The sequence below is a fragment of the Boleophthalmus pectinirostris genome, unplaced genomic scaffold (genome assembly GCF_026225935.1).
Source record: "Boleophthalmus pectinirostris isolate CB_2022bp ecotype Guang Dong unplaced genomic scaffold, ASM2622593v1 HiC_scaffold_23, whole genome shotgun sequence".
In the NCBI taxonomy this organism is placed as follows: domain Eukaryota; kingdom Metazoa; phylum Chordata; class Actinopteri; order Gobiiformes; family Gobiidae; genus Boleophthalmus; species Boleophthalmus pectinirostris.
In genome coordinates this window covers 10,755,402-10,778,195 of record NW_026571207.1, presented here as the reverse complement: position 1 = coordinate 10,778,195, position 22,794 = coordinate 10,755,402, and the positions used below count along the sequence as shown (strand labels likewise).

Below are 22,794 nucleotides of genomic sequence, written 5' to 3'. Positions count from 1 at the left end.
TTAGATTGTTTTCATACTTGACAGTTTCAACTGCTCACTTCTTCCTCAGAGTGGTCAACAAACACCGTTGCTGTCAATTGAAAGATGGAAATTTGCCCATGGTACTATAATCCGGGACAAGAGGGCTGTTTTACTCTCACACACCTGAAATACTGTATTAAAATAAATTATTGGACTAAGAATCAGATGCTTTCATTTGGATTTTTCATTGGGACTGAATTTGGAACTAATCCTACATAAAATTAGAACTAAACCAGAACAACTGAACGCACCCTAAAAATAATATGCTACAGGTTTGAACTCATGACCTCACTGAGCACAGAATGACTGAACCATGGGTTTACTCACCCTATGAACTGACACATACAATATGTGCGAAGTATGACTCATCCGCAGCTTGTCCAAAATGTGGCAGGCAGGTTTTTGACAGGTACAGATATCACATCACTCAATCTTCAATAATCATGACATCGCAAAGCCCAAGACAAATGGCCTGATTTAATTCGATCTCACCTTGCCTTACTTTATTTAGGGTCACTTTTATAAATAGTTGTAACTGTGCATCTAAAAGTCCCATGGGTAGTGTTTTCCACTGTTTGTAAATAATGCATTTTCTACATTGAAACATTTAACATATGTTGCTCAAAAAAATTAAAGGAACACTTTGAGAACACATCAGATCTCAGTGTGAAAAAATATGCTGGATATCTATACAAATATGGACAGGGCAATGTCTGAGGAACAAAAGGATGCTTTTAATGGAAAAAAAAAAAGTCAGCATACAGAGGGCTTAATTTTATGGACACCCTGAAAATCAAAGTGAAATAATGATGTGGAAGGCTAGTCCATTTTGCCAAATTATTTTCTACAACTCAAAATGCTTCTCAGTATTATGTGTGGCCCCCATGTGCTTATATGCATGTTGTCTGATGGACCAAAACATAATGTCCCAGAGGTGTTCTGTCGGGTTTCAGTCGGGTGATGATGATTGCCATCCAATATATATATATATATATATATATATATATATATATATATATATATATATATATATATATATATATATATATATATATATATATATATATATATTATTTATCTGGAATATAAAATAATGTGTTACATGTTGGTATAAACATACAACCATATAATGCTGTGCTGTTTCCACTGTTATTTATCAGTCTGTTTAAAAAGACATGACCCAACGGCACAGAGAACAGGGCAATAGGGCACTGAATATTGGTATTAAATATTGATATCAGCCAATACCGATACCGATACTGGAATCTATATATTGCTCATCCCCAGGTATTAACTATATACCTAACCAAGCACATCAAGGAATCTCCATTCAAACTGCAAATTACGCCATACCAATTTTGTCTGTCCTTCAGCTTCACTTTAAATTAGGCACTGATGACACATGAATGCAAATCTACTCTCATATTCACAGGCCTCTTACAACACCCTGTGTTGTGTTGTTGTGTCCACAGCACTCAACCTGACAGAGGAGAAGGTGCTGTGTCCTCTGGGGACCTTCCCATGTGGAAACCTGAGCGTGTGTCTGCCCCAGGTTCTGCACTGTAACGGCATCGACGACTGTGGGAACCAAGCGGACGAGGAGAACTGTGGTGAGGAGCTGGGACACTCGGAATCTGTGCTACTGTGTTACTGTGCATACAACAAGGAGGGCTACCTGATATTACAGAGTGAATCTTTTTAGTGCTCCACTGTGTTTTTATTATATTATATTATATATATATTTCACTCCATTTGTTAGAATAATTTGTATTATTTCAGAGCTGAAATGTTCAATCTCTTCTGAACTAAAGGTAAAAAGTACCTGATAACTTGAAATCCATTGCTTAATGACACCACAAGGTGGAAAAGAGCATTTTGAGTTTTAGAGATGCACTCAGTCCAGCTCCAGGCTTCAGTGTCGGATTGATTTTATTTTATTTTTGCGGTTTGACAGTTAGAGCAGGGCTCTTCTGTGCTGTTGTGTCACTGCCTTTGAAGCTGTACACACGACATCATGAGTTCCCCTGATAACTAACCATTTATTAGGGAAAAGGGAAGAACCCGGAGCTCTGCAGCACCTCCACTCATTTCCTTATTTCCTTATTACTTTTCCAGAACACTTCCAGCCACTGAACCAGCACTGTGCCATCTGAGCCTGGGGTCAGTGATACTGTGTTGATTAGTGGTGTGCAAACATATTGAAATATCAATATACTGTATTGTTTAATCATGGGCTGATGTATTGATATATTGACAACAGTACTTTTTTGTATATTTTATTAAATTATTTTATTATATTACTACAGTTTTATTACTTGTTTAGAGGAAGGAAACTCGTTTATGCAACACACTGTTTTGATTATTAAAATGGGCATGTTTCATATTAACTTTGCACAAGAAGTGGTTTAACAAAGACTTTTAATATCACAGCCATGATTTATCCATTATTTTTTTATTTGAACCCCATAGAATAGATTTAAAATATATCATATTGAATCAAAAACTAACTGTACTGAGATACGCTATCATGACCTATGTATCGAAGTATGTGTCACTTTTTAATGATACCCAGCTCTAGTGTTGATGGTTATTGACAAAATGTATTTTGAATGGGATAAAGTAGGATATATTGTATGTGTGTGTAACACTCTCCCCCTACGTACAGCCTAAAAGACAATTGTGCCCATTTTAATTTGCTTCAATACTGCTGAGAACCCCTGCCCCCCAAACAAGGCAAAAAAAAAAAACTCCCAAAAGGCCCTGTGTCCCAGGCCTTATTACTTAGTCCCCCAATAATAATTCTTTCAGCAGCTTGTGTAGCCTCTTAGATATTCCTTTGGCACAGCTAAATCATTCCCCAAAGTCCCCAAAAGTGGCAGATACAACGAGGCATGTAGTTGTGACTATGGTGTGAGGACTGTGCAGTTTCTCAAATTGAAATTGAGATTTAGTCATTTCTAATTATCCATGACGCTTGGTCTTTAATTGGAAGGTCCACAGGCAATCTTCTCTAAGTAAAAGCATGTGGTTTGGAGCAAAGATCAGGTTTTGGAGGAAAGAAATTCAACCATATTATAATACTGTTGGTAAGTTAATGCTACCCCCTACCCTATCAAACAGAAGTAATGTAGGTACTATCTATATATGTGTGAGAATCCAAGTCTAATCACATATGCTAGCTTTAGATCACAATGATTCAAATTCTGTGCTGCATTCAGTATGAGGAAGAAAATTATGTTGTCTTTTGAGATGTCCCCAAGCCTTAGAAAAAGGGTTTACAATAAAGTTTAAGCTCAGGATATCACAGCTGCATATATTATACAGTTGCTGAGCACTGCCCAACAAAACAGGTCTATATTATTCCTGTCTACTTTCAGTGAGCATGCATCTAACACCAGTGATTTGATCAGGTGTGGATACAATAGAATACAAAACAACACAATAGAAGCTGAAATACAAATTGCAGTATAATAGGGGAGGAGTTATACATGGCAGGCTGCTTTCAAGGTGCACTCCACATTAGGGATGGGCATGATTAGTCGATTAATCGATAATTGATCATTAAGAATTTCATCGATTACGTTCATTTTAATCGACAAACCGAATGTAGGTTGCTGTGCGTAGTGTGACCAAACGGGGCTTCGTACATGTCGCTCTCTGCACTCAGAAGGAGTGAGCAGACACAAACAGTAGGTCAGTCTTCAACGTAGCGAAGTGCATATACGTATTTAACTATGACTTGTACAAGAAATTCCACGCTTTTCGTTGTGTTCGGGACAAGTGTGAGGCCATGTGCACAGTGTACAAAGCAGCACATATGTTTCTGTGTCCAGTGGGAAAAAGTTTTGCCAGGTGAAAGTAGCACAATGTCGATGACGAGTCCCCACCTCCTGTCCTGGTTTTGACAAACGCAAATATGGTCACACTAACCTGTATTCCACTGAGTCATGTCTTTTAATCTGACAGAAGTTGAACCGCATCAGTGACACAAGAGCTGTAGTTTTTATCTTCGCTGAGTTTATGCAAATTAGTGATGCAGTTTTAAGTTTCGTTTCTGTGAGAGTTACGCAAACTGAATTAAACACATTATAATAAACGGGCTGATGTGGCTCTAGAGTCATTATGGTTTATATGTCGTAAAGTTGAATTTATTTATGCAGATTAGTAGTGCAGATAGTAATAATAATGATCATTTTAATATAAAAACATGAATGATTAATCGATAATCGATCGTTAATTCTTCCGACGATCGATTAAGAAAATTTCATTGAATGCCCATCCCTACTCCACATTCATAAGTGTAAAACTGGCACACAGAAGGATATTCAGACTGTGGTTCTTTGCTCACAAGTATTTTGATTGCAGTTATATTTGTGATTTATTTATAAAAAGTAGGCAAGGCAAGTTTATTTGTATAGCACAATTCGTACACAAAGTAATTCAAAGTGCTTTACAGAATAAGAAATACATTAAAATCATAATAAAAACAAATCAAAACATAAATAATCATGAAGATTTAAATTAAAAAAGAGAGACATGAATTGGAGAGAAGAATGCGGAATGAAAACCTTTCAGTTATATGCACAGTTAAACAGAAATGTTTTGAGCCTGGATTTAAACAGCGTCACAGAAGAGTCGGTCTCACATGTTCAGGAAGACTGTTCCAGGTTTTAGCTGCATGAACCTGAAACGCTGACTCCCCTTGTTTAGTCGTGATTCTGGGCACCAGCAGGAGGCCGGTCCCTGAGGTCCTCAGAGTGCGAGATGGTTCATATGACACTAACATGTCACAGATGTACTTTGGTGCTCGGCCATGGAGAGACTTGTACACAAGCAGAGCTGCTTTAAAGTCTATTCTCTGAGGCACAGGAAGCCAGTGCAGAGACCTGAGCACAGGACTTATGTGCTCGTACTTCCTAGTTCGAGTAAGGACCCGAGCTGCAGCGTTCTGGATGTTCTGGATGTTCTGGATGTTCTGCAGTTGTCTCACAGCTCGTTTGGAGAGACCAGTGAGCAGAACATTACAGTATCTAACCTACTGGAGACAAACGCATGGATAAGTTTCTCCAAGTCTGATTTAGACAGTAAACCTTTGATTTTTGCTATGTTTTTTAGATGGTAAAAGGCTGCAGATGTTATTGATTTGATGTGGCTGTTAAAGTTCAAGTCTGAGTCCATTATTACCCCGAGATTTCTTGCCTGATTTGAAGGTTTTAGAGAGAGAGACTGGAGGTGACTGCTGACACTGTCCCTTTGTTTTTGTGGACCAAAGACTATGACTTCAGTCTTGTCAAGTAGCATTCTCTTCAGAGTGCATGATGTAAACATCTCTAGGAGCATTAGATTTGAGAGAAGACTAACCACAGCCTAATCCAATACAAGAATCCCACATTTTGCAGGGGACATAATCTAAAAAAAATGATTTGCAATTCAATTTGTGGTTTTGAATACAGACTTAATGTAAAGTTGCTATCGCTGCAACCACACTCTTATTAGTTTATTAGTATACATTTCTAAAAGTATAAAAGACAATACATGTTAAAACATTTAAGGCAAAGCAATAACATTTCCAAAAGATGAAATGGTCAGAGCAAATTCTGTGAAGATCTGACTTTAAAAACAGAAATATGACATCATGTCTAATGTTTTTACAACTAAGAATATGTAATTAAAACATTAAAACTGTTATCAGTAAAAGCTATATTTGATTTGAACATGCCTACTTCATATCTGGGGTCACAGTTTGGCCATGTTTATGAAATTTAAAATAAAAATCATATAGTTTCCTTTGCAGAAAACACTGTGAATATGTTGTTGGTGACAATAAAACTATTCCAAATGTCTCCTTTCTGTCAGCCTGATCACCACTTTGAGAAGGTGATATCTTAAGCATGACTACACTTTTGTAAAAGGGTTCAGATGGATAATTTCTGCTTGGTACAAACCAGCAATTATGCCACTTTTTGACATTAAAACGTGACATTTTGCCAATTATCTATGTTGAATTCTTATTGAAATGGACAGGCATTCCGTCACATGTGCCCCCTTTTGTGCATGGACAACCTACATCCATCTTGCTCAAGGACAACCTGACTGATATTCAAAGTATTCTTTAAACATGTACATTACCGGCCATTCACAGCACTCTCAGTTCTATAGATTGTGTTCATGTGCTACATGTTTGATGGTGATGGCATATGGCAGATTTATAGTTTTTGGAAGAAACATAGTAAGTTATGATCCACAAATTCTGAATGTGATCATTAAAAGTCCTATATTATGCAAACTTGTAAGCTCTAAGCGATGTTATAATGCTGTTACATCCTCAAAAACATATCCAGAGTTGTGTTTTGTTTGAGAAACCTTCCATTATTAGTCTGTCTCTAGCTCCAAAGCTCAAAATGCTCTGTTCTACCTTGTGATGGCATGAAGCAATGCTCTTCATCTTAACAGCTACTTTTTATTTTTTGTTCAGTAGAGACAGACAGTTCCAGGGCTGAAATTATCCAAATAATTCTAGTGAAGGTGCATGGAGTTTAAAAATACAGCAGAGCACTTTCTGTATTCCTGGAACAAAGTGAGAAAAGAACCCAGTCTAAATATGCAGGATTTATGTGTTAAACGTGTTTTTGATGAGGAAACATTATAACATAGATCAGGAAATAATGTACTATAGGCGCTTTAATTGTTGATTGTGTTGTGATTGGTTCCACAAACTTGCTTTATAAATCTTATGCCTTAAAAATCTAACATACCCGAATTTGTGTTTCGTTTCATTCACCCATTTAACACATCAATCTTGCATATTTAGGCTGAGTTCTTCTCTCAAACAGGAAACACTCTCGATCATTGTGTTGATCTTGCGTTTAAACTCCATACACCCTCACTAGGATCATTTCGATAATTTCAGGAATTGCCAATCTCTATCCTTTAAAACTACCGCTTCATAACATCGCAAGGAGGTACGGAGAATTTTGAGCTTTGGAAATGTAGACAGATTAATAATAAAGGATTAAAGATTTGTTAATGAAACAAAACACAGTTTGAGGTTTGTTTTTGATGAGGTAACAATGTTCTAACATGGCTTAAATCTTACAAGAGTGAATATCTTTGAACCGCAACTTCTACCATAGAATTTTGACCTTTCCCAGCCTAAAGTTAAACCATAGTGATTTTAGAGTGTTGTGATGTGGTCTGAGTTTCAAATGGAGGGCAGGGGTTTATATAACTCAACAGACAAAGAAATATCAAAACTGAAATTCCACAAATGGGGGAATGATGGGGGCGCCACGTTCATCTTAGGTAATTTTGAAGTCATTTGTGTTTCTTTGTGCTGATAGAGAAGACACTGAACTTTGTTGCGCAATGGAATTCTGTTTCCTTGGGCAAGAACCTTCACCCACTTTATGACTGTAGCATGTGTGGGCAGGTATTGTCAACACTGTGAAGACCGAAATCTCCATGCACACTCACACAGGGAAGAAATAGGTGTTCATTCATTATTAGATTAATTATTAGTAGGGATGTAACAGTAACTGAAATATTGTGATATCGTGTTGTCAAAAGTCTCACAATAATATCGTGGCCTGTCACAATATATTGAATTACAAATTTCTTTGCTTAAATGCATGGCTTTATAGTAGCAATAGCTTATAAACATTGGGAACTACATATCCCATGATTCATTTCAGCGCAGACAAGGGATTATGACAGTAATAATTCACACCAAAATCTTGTCAGTGTATTTTAACAGCAAAAAAGTGTTTTATCTACAATTATATCAGCCTCTCCAAAATATCGCAATAAATATTGTCCTGTGAGATGCATATCGTGATAATATCATACTGACAGATTTGGATATCGTTACATCCCTGATTATGAGATTATCAACATGGTTTAAAGGCACACAGTGTATCCTCCCACAAGCTTGTCGCTATGGAGATCTCAAACTCATTTATGTTGTATTTACTCAATTATCAGTTCAATTTTACTTTAAAATACATGCTTCCCCACAGTGAGTGAGCTCACCTCTCCACAGATCTGACCTGTATCTTGGGCTGGAGGCACTGTGTCTCCATGGAAAAAGATAAGTGTAATGCCATACTGTGGGACATTCTAGACAAAGCAATAACATTTCCATGAACACAAGCAGGTGGAGGATAGCCAGGCTGGTGCCACCTAGTGCCTCCGCTCAATTTAATTTCTCTCCAGTGACTAGGTCAGGAATCGGAAAACACTAGACGGTTTGCAAGAACCCTAGAAGTTGTAGACCGCGCACTGGCCAATCAGCGAAGAGATGTGCGTGTGGTACAGCACAACAGAAAAGAAAGCAGTCGAGATGGATTTAGAGGAAGCCATACATTCTGTGTTGGCAACAATTCCCGAGATCGAGGATTTAAAGTCGGAAAAAAGAGAATGTTTGGTGAATTTCATCAAGGGGAAAGACGTTATTGCCCTTCTTTCTACGAGATTTGGGAAAAGCTTAATATACCAGTTAGCCCCGTTAGTGATGCATTACAAATGTCATGACCACATAGCAGTGACTGGTTAAATTAAAAAAAGTAAAAAAGTTAAAGTGCATGTTAGACTACACTTGTGTTAAATGAATGTTTAAAGTGCCAGAAAAAGTCCTTCCTTGTGCATTAATTGGTCCTGCATTTTGGATGGAATTTTGCATGTTGATTACATTAGTATAAAAGTATTTGATTTTTTTCAGGACTGAGCACTACTTCCTGTATTTTTGTCCTTTTGACACATTTATTTTGACTGACGTAAAACTGATATTTCCCACAGGTACTATCCCACCAAACCAATTCATTATTAGATAAACATGAAAACCATATGATTGATGTTAAAATATTGTTTCCTCATCCAAAACATACCTTCCTCAAAGCTCACAGAACTACATTTTTACGTTTGGGATAAGGTCAGGCATCTAGTAACGATGGTTAAGAGTAGGTTCAGTCTCCAGGAAATGCTTGTATCTTGAAAGTCGCTATCAGTAAGTCCAAGGTATTATTATTATTAATATAAACATCATGGGTTTGACTGTGTATAATGGTTTGTTACTCTAGCCAAGAGGAAGAGCCATCAATAATATACACTGCGACTTACTGTGCATCCTTTTCTTTTATTTATAGCAGATACTTGAGATTCACACAGTGACCTAAACATTCTACCTTACCTTACAGCTACGAGAAAAGATATTTTTGTTGATGTTTGTTTTTCCTCTTAAAGCTGCTCTAGGCTTTTTAAAAACTTTTTGTTACCTCTTATTTAAAGGGCCCATATTTTGCTATTTTCTTATCTATGGTTATAATGTTATTTCCTCATCGAAAACCTACCCTGGTTTAGTTGTTTTAGTTTTGTTTCAGTTCACAGGTTTAACCTGGTTTAGTTCACAAACCCTGCCTGGTTTATAGTTTTCTCAGGTTAATGATGGTTTTATGATGAAGGTGTGTGTTTGTGTTTGTGTGTGTTTGTGTGTGTTTGTGTGTGTGTGTGTGTTTGTGTGTGTTTGTGTGCGTGTCCCCTCATGTGGCAGGTCACTATAGGACAGTAGTGCAGACATCATGAGCCTATGCAGGTTGTTTTCACCAGTGACATTTAAGTTGTAGGCAATTTTATATTTGTTATTTTCTTTTCTATTTCACGTCGGGAGAATAATTTCCAAGACACGAATACGTTTTTACCTGTCGAGTCCAAGTCACGACTTGTAAATCCCCACCTCTATGTGGAGTGGGTAAAACTGTTTTTAGTGGCAGGATAACTATGGCCATTGACATGCACTAGTCTAGCACCAGCGACCTCTGCAAATACAAGGACTGGATGGAATATTTAAAAAAGTGTTTGCGCATGTCTACGAAACTACGAAATGAGACCCTATCTCCAAAATTCCTGCCCCTTTAACAGTGTTACTGGTTCCTCTGAGGATACAACACTTTATAATAAGATGCACACAGTGGTGTCATTTTGACACTAAGAACTGCTTTTACACTGTCTTTGTATTAGATCAAGACACTGTCACTTAATTACATAAAAGAATCTGGTAAAGCTCTCCATGATCCCTGACAGTTGAAATTAAGGATGGGAATAGGCAACGCAAGAGCCTTTTTTCTTCTTTCATTTCAATTCTTATTTCAAAGCATTTGCAGTTTGGAAACAAAATATCTGAACATAGGAAATTACATTCTCAAGTTTTAAGTTTCTCCATTTATTTGGTTCCTTTAAAGCACTAGTAAGTAGGCAGGAAGGGCATCTGGTATAAACGTTTTGTCACCAAAAACCACAATAAGAAGCCGATGGAGAAATGGCTTTATTCAACATGACATGTTCTGATAAAACAAAAAAAAAAGTTCCCACTATAAATATTTCGTGATTCAGTGAGCCAAGAATAGCTCTGCATGTCCCTGAAATCGTGTGTATAATATATTCAGTCCAGTGTGGTGAGAAAGGAACAGGCCCAGATAGAAAAAGAGATAAGCAGACTGGTCAAGCTCTGATTTAGTGCGTAACTTAATCAATCAAACTTTATTTGTATAGCACTTTTCATACGTTTGAAATGTAGCACAAAGTGCTTCACATACAACAGAAAAAATTACAATATTAAAAATAACAGCAACCCCCCCACCCCATTATTTCATGCATATATACAACAATAAAACATAAACATAAAGCTCCTAAAGGTTATAGTAAATATATAAATGGAGAGCTAAAAACAGATGGAAACTAAATAAAATATTAATGGTAATTTAATTAAAAGCAAAAAATAATAATAATAATTATTATTATTATAATGATAAAACAAGTAAAAGTTTCAGTTAAAAGCTAAATTACGTTTTGAGTTTATTTTTAAAAATATGAACACTCGCAGCGGACCTCAGATCCTCATTTAGACTGTTCCACAAACGGGGGCCGTAAAAGCTGAATGATGCCTCACTGTGAGTTTTAGTTTGAACTCTTGGGACAGTTAAAAGAAGACTACCTGAGGATCTGAGAGTCCGAGAGGGCTCATATGATAAAAGCAGATCAGATAAATAAATAGGACTAAGACCATTAAGAGCTTTATAAACCAATAAAAGAACTTTAAAATCTATCCTGAAGCTCACAGGAAGCCAGTGCAGAGACTTCAGTATTGGGGTGATGTGCTCTCTCTTCCTGGTCCTCGTCAGCAGCCGTCCTGCAGAGTTTTGAAGGAGCTGCAATGGAGCTGTAAAAGAGAGCATTACAGTAATCAACACGGTTTGTGATAAAAGCATGTATTAAAGTCTCTGCACTGGTTTGAGAGAGAAATGGTCTGACTCTGGCAATCAGTCTATTCAGTTTATTTGCAATTCAGTATTTGTAAATTATTCATTTTCATTATTACAGTCTTCAGAGTGGCCTTGTTCTGGGGCCTCATTTATAAAGGCTCACGTAGGAAGATGCGCGGAGATTCCATGCAAGGATTCACGTGGGTCGAAGGAACATACTCATGGCAGCCACCTTCACTATAAAGCGCTGCGGGAAACACTGTAATATGGTATTCTTATATATATATATATATATATATATATATATATATATATTTGGAGAAGTTAAGCAATTTCTTTGGCATTGTTAAAGCCTGTGTAATATTTATTCCTATCCTTCCAATTTGTTGAATATATCCATACAGTATATTATTCTATGGTACCCAACTGGTATTCTGATTCTGATTTCTCTCCAAAATGTAATTATGATTTTCATAATACGTGATTGAATATCTTTCATGCCAGCAAAATGAATTACGATCCAATGATGACTATGGCTTGATACCAAAAAGCATTTTTTTTTGCCAAGTGACCGTATGTGTGGGCACAGACTAGCGCTATCTATTCTCAAATTACTTCCGGATTAGAATTAATCTCATTCACATTTATTTTGCACCATAATAGAAGGAGCAACAGCTGCCTACAATGTTTTTTGCAGCTGCCATTCCAGAGCTTTCTGAAACTGAGAAATATTAAAGTGTTTTTTTTTTCATGTAGTTGAGCAAATTTTGTTGCCCCAGTAAAGCATGTATAATAGAGTACAGTATGTCTGCTGAGTGCTGGCTACATGTAATTGTAAAGTGTTTTATTGTCCGGTAGGCAGGAAGTGCATTGTCACCATGCTAGTTGTTGTTAGATTTACTGTGATGGCAAAACAGTTTGTGAAATGCACTTATAAACTCATTACTGTGAATAACTAGGATGCTTAGATAAGTGAAGAATAACTTGCAAAAAATAACCACTGCAAACTGTTTAAAATGAATTAGTTACATTTTTAAGATGGTAAAAATTAGGTACAGCACCTTAAATAATGCAAGTTGGATTTGGGAGACTGTGTAGCATGTGTACAGTGTTGGTGTGCTTTTGGAATACAGATTTAAAAGTTCCATGAAAGGCTTGAAATGAAGTTGCAATTTCTCTTTCGTTATTTCACGCTACAACTGTCCTGTCTAATAACGCCTTCGGGTGAGAACATTTTCAAAGAACAGAGATATTGCAATTTGAAGAACCCCACAACACTACTGTTCACATGTACGATGCCTAAGTTTGGTGACAACTGGCTTTACTAATGACCCAGAGAACTGGGTGGACACAGGGGGAGGAGTTACTTGGAGAACTATATGAGACATTGTAAGACATTGTTGGATCAGCATGGTTAGACGCTTGGTTGGGCTCTGAAAATGTTTTGTCACAATGCCACAAAGAGATAAGACAGCCACTGAGAAAAAGTATTATTAGGGCAAAAATGTGAAAGATCTTACACACATAAACGTGTAAACTTGCATTGCATTGCTTTGTAGTAATTAGTGATTTTAACTCATTTGATTTAAGATATTTGGTGCATTGTTTCAACTTTTCTGGTGGAATGTCGTCAAATGCTTTTCTCCATGGAGGTGTGATTGCTTTGTCTGGAACGTTTCAGTTACAGGTTAGATGTGTGGAGAGGTGACCCTGCTCACAGTCAGAATGCCTGTTTTTCTAGGTATTTTTGACCTACAAAATCACCTACAATTTAATAAATGTAAAGTAGAGCTGTTTGATGCCATACTGTGGAACATTCCAGGCAGAGCAATGGCATATCCATAGAAGCAAGAAGGTGACGAATAGCCAGGCTGGTGCCACCTACTGCCTCCGCTCAATTTCATTTGTCTCCAGTGACTAGGTCAGGAATCAGAATACACTAGACCAGGGGTGCTCACACTTTTTCAGCATGCGAGCTACTTACAAAATGACCAAGTCATAAAGATCTACCTAATACAAAGCCAAGCAAACTGCACTGAAACACTCTGTGGCCCTTTTTTTGGACCCTCACCCACAGTTTGAGAACCCCTTCTTTAAGAGAACTTCCTCTGGCACTTTACACAAAACTGTGAAAAAAGTGAAGGAAGACTGGAGTTGCATTCTTTTCTGGTTTTGCAGTGATATTTACCAGCCTCTGCACATTTACCAAACCAAATGCACATTGTGACAAACACAGATGCATTTGTGCACTTTCGTTAGGCAAACTTCAGCCAAATGTGGCAGTAGGTCTGTTCTGTAGGTCTGCTCTGTGCTGTAGACCTGCTTTGTGCCAACACTGTAACATAAATTTAGACTCGTTTTTGCTTCACGTTTCGTCTTGCTCTTCTAATCAGCGCGCACTGTGGAAGGAGCTTGTTTTTGCTGTACGCAGGAAGGAGCGAGAGAGTGAAAAAGGCGAGGGGCGGCGTGCTGACGTGAGGCAGATGGACAGGTAGGATGTTTAGGAAGTTTAACCTGCCCTGTGATGCACGCTGGTACACGAGGGCACACGCTGTTGCAGACGAGCCGTGCATAGGGAGCGTGTGTGTTTGTGATAGAGTCTCCGCGGGTTTCAAATGAGCGCACAGGCTGCCCTGAGATGCCCCACACGCTCCTGCACCCTGGTACAAGTTTATTACCAACAGCAGCGGCCGTAATGAAATATGATCGCACTTGTTGAGTGTCAGAGCTCGAGTGAGAGACAAGACCGAGTCCAAATGCAAGTCCGAGACGAGACACGGCGATCTACCCACACGACCTTGGCGATTGACTGGTAGATCGCAATTGACGTATTGAGCACCAAAGCACTAGACGGTTTGCAGGAACCCCGGAATTTGTCGGTGCACTGGGCCAATCAGCGAAGAGCTGTGAAGCCATGACGTCAAACTCAAGCGCCTGTCTGGGTCCCTTTTGTGGTACAGCACAACAGTAAACAAAGCGGTCGAGATGGATGTAGACAACGACATACATTCTGTGTTGGCAATGATTCCCGAGATCGAGGATTTAAAGCCGGAACAAAGGGAATGTTTGGTGAATTTCATGAAGGGGAAAGACTTTATTGCCCTTCTTCCTTGGGGATTTGGGAAAAGCTTAATATACCGGTTAGCCCTGTTAGTGGAGCATTACATACGTCACAACCAAAGCAGCGATTGGTTAAATAAAAAAATTACCCACCTACTGTTGAGCAAACGAATCCTAATGCCGGTTCAGGTCAGACAGTTTCCACAAAGTGAAATCAGCTGATGAATCCAGCTTGGTGATGAACCACCAACCAAAAAGTTACATCTTTAAGTAATGCAATTCTGTAAGCTCCCCCCTATTTCAGGGAAAGGCTTTGACACAACTGACTTAACAAAAGGTCTCAGAGAACCTGGGTCCACAGAGGAGTAGTTGAGAAAAAAGGAGAAAAAAAACAAAAAAAAAGATAAGATCTTTTCTCATTAAGGTGCAAAAAGATTATATGTCACTTACATGGTCCAATAGTGGATTGATGTTTCTTTACCAGTGAATTGATTTGGCTGTCGTCATCATTACAGTGGAATGTCATGCCATGTTTCCTGAGGGTAGAGCGCGGAGAATGGGAAAAAGCCAAAGCCCAAGTATTGATCTTTGTGCAACTCCATATGACAAGTAGCCTGAGGCGGAAACATAACAACCCAATTCAACATAAAGGTGGGTGAGGAATGATGGGAACCTTAACAGAACTGGACCACAAATCCCTTCACAGTGCTCCAAGCTGACAGGTCCAACAGCACCAGAACAAAAGAATCCCCAGCATATCATATCATGATGCAGTACTTCTGGTTTGGGGAGAGTGGATTTAACATGGTAAAACATGGTAGGATCTACAAGTTTCTTTTTGCATATTTACGCACATGTCCATTTCTTTATCACCTCAACTTCATTTTCCATAACCTCTCCAGATCACACTAAACCCAGACAAATCCTCCAGTTTTGTGGGTTCTGGTGGTCATGTGATCCACGAATAATTCGTGTGAGCAAGTATTCTCTGTGTATTTGAAGTGCTGTATGTGACTCATTGATTTTGCATTACTGTATTATATGTAATGTATATATAATACATTATAATGTTTTCAATGAATGTTATCTAATGTGGGAGGGGCAAACAGGGGTATACAGTAGGTGCTCTCTGGAGCTCTGCAGTCAGTATTGTCCAGGTTACAATGGAGGTAACTTGCGCTGAGTGGAAAGAGTGTGACTGACTTTTTTTTTTTTTACTCTAAATTGGATATTTTTAAGAAAGAACTACAACTATAAATAATTTTCATGCACATTTTGTACCTTTTTGCAATGTGGAAGAGCACGATAAACCACACAAAACACAGATCCCGACTGAGCCTGAGTTTCTTAAAGGATCCTGCCACAGTAACTTAGGCTCTAGAAAATCGATATGACATTTGGAGGCACAAGTTCCACTTGATGATATTTCCACTTGATGATATGAGATACATTTTTTTACATTACATTTTTACCTTATAGAAGTGAGGTAGTGAAGATTTGGTATTTTTATATATTTTTCGTAAAAACGCAGATTAAACTCAAAATTCATAAATTTAATTTGTCTTCACATTCTTTACATACATTATTATCGTGCAAGTGTAGGTTTGTGAGTACAGACTGGGTACTTAATCCTTTTGAGACCTTTTGCTCTGTCGTATTTTTACTTGACTAATCCATCTGCAGGATGTCTTTAGCTGACCAAGAATTTCTTTAGTTGACTACTACAGTACTTGTCTCTATCTTGTTAGGACTCTTTGTGGTGAACTCCTGACCCCAGGATGCTGAAGCTAAGTCACAGAGAGTACAGCAGTACAACATACAACATTGTTCCAAAGGTCAGGAGATATTTTGGGGAAGCCTGCTGTGTGGTGGCTACTTTCACTTTTGGCCTGAATAAGAAGAACTCACTCTCAAAGGTCAGCCGTGTCCTACAGCTGGTGACATTTGTACTTTTCAGCAATGGTGGTTTGATGGTTAGCTGACATGATCTTGGCATGATTTATGATATGCATGCATGCATCGTGTTATAAAGTATGGAGAATTTTATTTTGTGTTGTTTATATACTTTTAATTTTTTTTAATTAATTAATTTATTTGTTTAATTATGTAAAAAATAAAATCATGATTCAGGAACAATGGCATAGTGAAGACTGAAAAACTAACTATTAAAAAATTCAAGAGAACATGCTATTGATTTTCACTAGTGTCCGACCGATATATCGGTCGGGCACTTGGAGACATATCGGCTAACGGAGTAAATCTAGTTGATATGGGCCAATAGTCCATGTGGGCATGTTATACTTTGTTATACCTTGTTTGTCCATTTAACCCAATTTAAAGACAGATAAATGCCCCAGTGTGGCGCCGCATCAATATTTAGAATTTGTCTGTGTGTATAGCACCGTACTGCACCTGAATGCACCACCAGAGCCACATCACGTGATGCACAGGTTCTCAGCCTCCTCTTTGTGGCTGCACTGAGGCGCTGGCTTTAAATGCTCTTGTGTCTGATCTAAGATACTGACTATAAATAAAAGTTAATTTCCGTGCAGTTTAGGCCAGCAACAAAACTACAGCTTGTTTTTTTTTCAAAGTGCGAGTACTGAGCAGAGAGGACTGTCCCACAGACAGCAGACACACACAGCTGCTGTCAACATGTCAGGATTAAAAGGATATTTATTTGTGAAGACTTGTGATCTGAGAGGAGCCTGTATGAGTGGTGAGCGTTTGTCGGTTTTGAAGCCACTTTTCTTTCTCATTGGTTAGCACTTAGCTGCTATAAACTCCCACAGCCTGTTTTCTTACATTGGCCTCCTGTAAAGTGACTACAGTGGCTGTGCACATGTTACTGTACACACATTGATATGTAAATGAGCTGTGAATAGAGGTATGAATAGTCAGCATTTACTCTTATACTTAATTATTGCAGCGCTCACACATTTACGTTAGCTGCTAAAGGCTCAGTGTTTGCTGTTTGTGCACAATAATGTACCTACATTGAATGCTGAAATCAAAACTGTTGTATACAAATGTTTGAAGTGCCTTGAGGATTCACAAAATGAAATTATAAATGTTTTAATAATGCCTCAGCAGAGTAGTGTCAGGTTTACTTCCAAACTCTGGAGGCACTGGAGGAGCTGCTTATATGGACTATAGACCATTATTATTGTTTTGTATTGTGTGTCGATTTTGTTTTAAAATATTCTATATGGACCCATTGGAGTCTGAAATAAAGCTTGATTGATTGATTAAGCGATATTTTACTTAGACTACATTGTTTACAGGCTAGAATGACATGCAAAAATTCCATTAGGACTACCTACTGTCTTTAAATGTAAGTGTAAAAAGAAAAAATGTAACAGTAACAGTAAATTTAGCCTAAATAAACCCAATTTAAAATCCAATAAAGTAAAATCTAAGTTTTAAAATCAGTTGAAGAAATATATTGGCTGTTATACTGGCTATCGACAGCTCCAAATCCCCTTTTATCTGCATCATATCAGATCCAAAAAATCTATATCGGTGAGGCCCTAATTTGCATGAAATGTTCCAGTATGGCATTAAACTTATGTATCTCCATAGAGTCTGATGGTTACCTAATGTGATCCCATGATTTTACCTCTTTGATACAGATGCAGCCTGTGACAAAATGGGAAGAAAATTTGTTTTATTTTATTTATTTTTTTAAATGCTGTTTTTATACTTAGATTTTTTTAATATTGTAAAAAAAAAAAAAAAACCAAGATTCAGGAGCAGTGATATTAATGTTGGCTAAAAAACTAACTATTAAGCCCACGCAAGAGAAGATGCTCTGTGCTGACGATGAACCACCAGATGTTTCTGCTTCGTCTCCATACAGATGTTATTGATTTGCTGGTTCAGTAACATCTATATGAAGTTTAAATCTATACATTTTCAGTATGGATTTAAATGTAATGTTTAATGCCATACTGTGGAACATTCCAGGCAAAGAAATACCAACTCCACATAGAGACAAGCAGGTGGCAGATCCTCCACAATTAAGTGCGATAAATCTCCAATACCACCCTAATCAGATCAAATTGTACAATACCTCCAAGAAAATAACTGCGTATTATTATTATTTTTTTAATTTTTTCGATTTTTGAATTTTACAAAAGCGTAACCTCAACCAAGAAATTCCTACTTCCTGTCACCTGTCTCTATTAATCAAAAACGTTTCCATGCTGTGTTTCCTCAGGATAGAGCTCAGAGGGAGCATAGAACAGGAAAAAGCAAAAGCCCAAGTATTGATCCTTGGGGAACTTCATATGCCAAGTGGGCCGAGGAGGAAACATAACCAAATCCAACATAAATGTAGGTGAAGTATGATCAGAACCATAACAAAGCTGGACCACAAATCCCTACACAGTGCTCCAACTGAGAAAGAAGAATTTCATGGTTCATTGTGTCAAAAGCAGCTGTCTGGTACAACAGCCCCAGAACAAAACAATCCCCAGCATATCATGTCTCGATGCAGTACTTCTGGCTTGGAGAGAGTGGATTTAATGTGGTAAAACATAAACGTAGTAGGATCTGCAGATTGCTTCTTACAGACTGTCATTTCTCTCAACCAAAACAATCCTCTCTGAAGGTATTTTTATAATGCACATAAGCACCCTCTTGGCTCCAAGCGATGCAGCCCTTCTCCTCAGCCTCTCCATCGTCTCACCTCTGTAACAGCTGCAGGAGGGAAATTGTCCGTGATATATATGTCATTCTCCTGAGAGCATTGGTGACGTCAGCAAATTCACAACACAAAGGTAGTTTTCTTATCTGTTAATTGCCTTACAGTGCACACCAGCAATGATCATGATTCCTATATTGTTTCAGGTATGATTACCAGATTGTCACAAGGGTCCCTACAGGCATCATTACATAATTCCATAAGTAAGAGGTCGGTTCATCCACAGGGAGTGCAGTTACTATTCATAGCATTACCATTACTAGGTTACTTAGTCTAGTCTAATTGAAAAAATGGTATTGAGTCAGTTCTTTAACTACTTAGAAAGAGGAAGTACAATCACAGCAGAATCTGGGTTACGAGGGCCTTAACCTGCATATGAGGAAGCGTAGTTTGGAACCACTGTTTATGCCTGGATTTGCCTTTTTACATGCAAAAATGCACTGCTATCAATTGTTACTGGATACTGGCAGATATTATTGGCAGTCATAATATCGGAATTAAACACTGAAAGCTCAAAATAACTACCGCCATAATGTTCGGCAGGTATGTTACTCACAAATGCTTATCATTGATTAGCATTTTATGAATAACTGTGGCAGGGCTGTATTTAAAACTCAGGCAAGATAAAATTTTCCAAGTGCAGGTAGTTTTATTGTGCCAGTGTCCAAAGTGAAAAAATCCCAAAACAGTGCAAAGATATTTACATTGACCAAAAAATGTCCAATAAGTAGTGATGGCGAGATGAAGCCCAATGAAGCACTGAAGCGTTCCATCCATTTGCTCGACTCTTGAGCTGATGCTTCAAGGTGCTTCATTTGCTCCACTGCACCATCAAGTGGCCAAAAAATGTATAACAGGCAGAGTGATAATAATACAATCAACATGATCATTGTGGTTCTGATGGAAAGATTTATATTGAACAAATGAATGATTAATTATTTTTATTATGAATTTATATTATGATATAATGGTTGGGTTGTCAAATTTGTGTATTTAGTAATATTGTTTATTAAATGATGTCATTATTACTATATACCATATTAGGAGATATCAGCTCAAAATGTTCCCAAACAGGGGAAAAAATATTTTTTCTTGCTGGCTCCATCACAAAAAAAAACAAAAAAAAACAAAAAACAAATAGAATGTACCAAACTTGTAATAAGCCCAAACCACAAACTATGAGGGGGATTCCATTGCGTTTCACAGGTCCTTATGTTTTGAATCGCATGCCCGTTTTAATTCATGGAAAATCTATTCAAAAGCCTTGACATTTTTTGGCATTTCTCTCTACATTTGTGAACTTCTTGTGCCTATGGTCCTTATTCTGGCCACTTTTGTCTCTAAATGCTACTAAACCAAGCTTTCTTTATGGCAACACTTCTAATTAATAATTATTTAAAGATTTTATTGACACCATGTTAAAGGCTAAACAAATGAGGTAAATACTTCATCAGATAACACGTCAGTGTTTAGAAAGGGAGATGTTTGTGTGTCAGTGCTAACACTAATGCCAAGATTAGAGGATTTAAGGAAGCTACATATAAAAACAATCGTGTACTGTGCAATTTAATTAATTCAAATTTTAATACGCTGATCATTTTATAGTTCACGCTTTTTATAAAAGTTATCATTAGTTTTGAGTCACAGTGAGCCTGCTGCTCTGCACAGAGCCTATATCTGCCAGAGGTTGATATAGAGTGGAGTGTCCTTGTGCCAGTGTAATAAGAACATTTTGTGCTCATATTGTTATTATTTTGTGCTCATATTTGAACCTTGGGGGATAGTTGGAGTAGCTGTATTATAAATACACATTCACTTATTTAAAAAAAACAAAAAACTTTGTTTAATATTTTGCTGTCATTAGTGGTGCTTTCTCTCTGTGTCTCCATACTCCAAGTTGTGTTTCGATTCAGTGTTTGAGTAATCCTGAATTTTCAGTGCTCAGAAAAAAATACAGATAATGTGTCCTTGGATTTTGGATGGAATTTTGTGTATAATTATGAAATTATGAAAAAACAAAAAAACAAAAACAAAAAACAAAAACGGAAATCTGATTACACTGCTGTATACAGTGGAACCTGGGGGGGGGGGGGGGGGGGGTCACCTGCACGTTTCCATGGAGATAAGTAAAATATATTACTCAAAATTGACTCTTGTGAGCCTTAAGACATGTTATAATGTTAATGTTATAACCTCCCCAAAAATGGTTTTGTTTTGTTTCATTCATCCAGTTTCAGTAACCTAGCATTATTAGAGTTGACATCTCCAAAGCTCAGAATACTGTATTCCACCTTATGATGTCATGAAGTGGTAGTTTTCAAGTTAACAATCTTTTACCTTAAGATCAGTACTGATTGGAAATTCTACAGCTGAAATTATCCAAATGATTCTAGTGAAGGTGCATGGAGTTTAAAAACACAGAGTTGCACTTCCTGTATTACCACATGACATCACAAGTGTCAGCTCAGCCTAAATATGCAGGGTTTGTGTGTTAAACAAAATACAACTCCAGGTTTGTTTTTGATGAGGAAAACATTATAACATGGATCAGAAAACTGAGTAATACATGCCCTTTAAATGCCATACTGTGAAACATTTGAGGCAAAGCAGTAACTGTAGGAGAAAATTTGCACAGTGGACTTTTAAATGTGCACTTCTGTTGCTCATGGTACAAATAAAACTGTGCCGCTCCTCTGACTCAGCAGAGCCTCTACATTCACGCAATTAAGCACATTTGAAAACCATTAGCTACACCATTCTCCCTCTCAATGGATGCTCTTGAAGTCCAAATCCATTTCAGTACTACACTGTAACAAATTTCCTGTAAATTTTACAATAAACACCTGGCAATTTTGTTGCCAGGTGTTTATTGTATTATTTCAGTAAATTACTGTAAATTGTATTTACAGGTAAGAGCTGGGAACACTTTACAGGTTTTTGTTGGGGAATTTTTACAGTTATTCATTGGTTTGAAGTTTACAGTAAATAGTTGCTCTGCAGCTTACAGCAAAACCTTGTAAACCACATTTACAAGTATTACCTGGCAATTTTGTTGCCAGATGTTTTTTGTATTAATTTCAGTAAATTACTGTAAATCATATTTACAAGTATTACCTGGCAATTTTGTTGCCAGTAATTCCCTGTAATAAAAAAAAATACAGCTAATCAATATATTGTCATAAGAATAGACAGACTCAGAGCTAAAATGCATTCAAACATTTATTTAAAAAAAACAGTTACCACAAATACACATTAAAATACGTAAACAAAAGATGTAACAAAATATTTAACACATGTAACTGACAGTTGGACATGAGCTGATGTATAAAGTCCATAAAGAGCCTGAAGAGAAGAGACGTGAGGATCCTTCAGCTCTGTGTGGGCTGCACTCAAGTCCTTTAGGCACACAAAGGAACCAAAGGAATCAAAGGAGGTAACAGCAGTCTGTATTATTCTAATGTCATGCAGAAATGCTCACCTGTGAAGTGCAGTGGATGCAGTGAAGAAGTGAGTTGAGCTCAGACACAGAGCTGGAATGTGACCTGATCTTAACTGATCAGTGCTCAGTATAAACCAGGAGACCTAAACACAAACAATCACATTTTATTATTAGAATACACCTTTAATATTTACACTGAGAGGAGTGACAGAAAACAACTGAGCTTAATGTTATTAGAATGACCTCAACATCCCACCACTAAGTGTGTACATGAATGACATGTTCACCAGTCCAGTGTGCAGGAGGCTTCTAGTGAA

At 37.5% G+C, this 22,794-nt stretch overlaps 1 protein-coding gene across 1 annotated transcript in view; it reads left to right on the top strand.

Moving 5' to 3' along the window:
* The first annotated feature begins 381 nt into the window (after positions 1-381).
* rxfp1 (relaxin family peptide receptor 1) overlaps positions 382-22,794 on the top strand; it is a 181,038-nt gene continuing 158,625 nt past the window's right edge. The window contains exons 1-2 of the mRNA XM_055159625.1: positions 382-430; positions 1,494-1,631. Coding sequence (XP_055015600.1) covers positions 382-430; positions 1,494-1,631 — 187 coding nt within the window. The remainder of the gene's footprint in view (positions 431-1,493; positions 1,632-22,794) is intronic.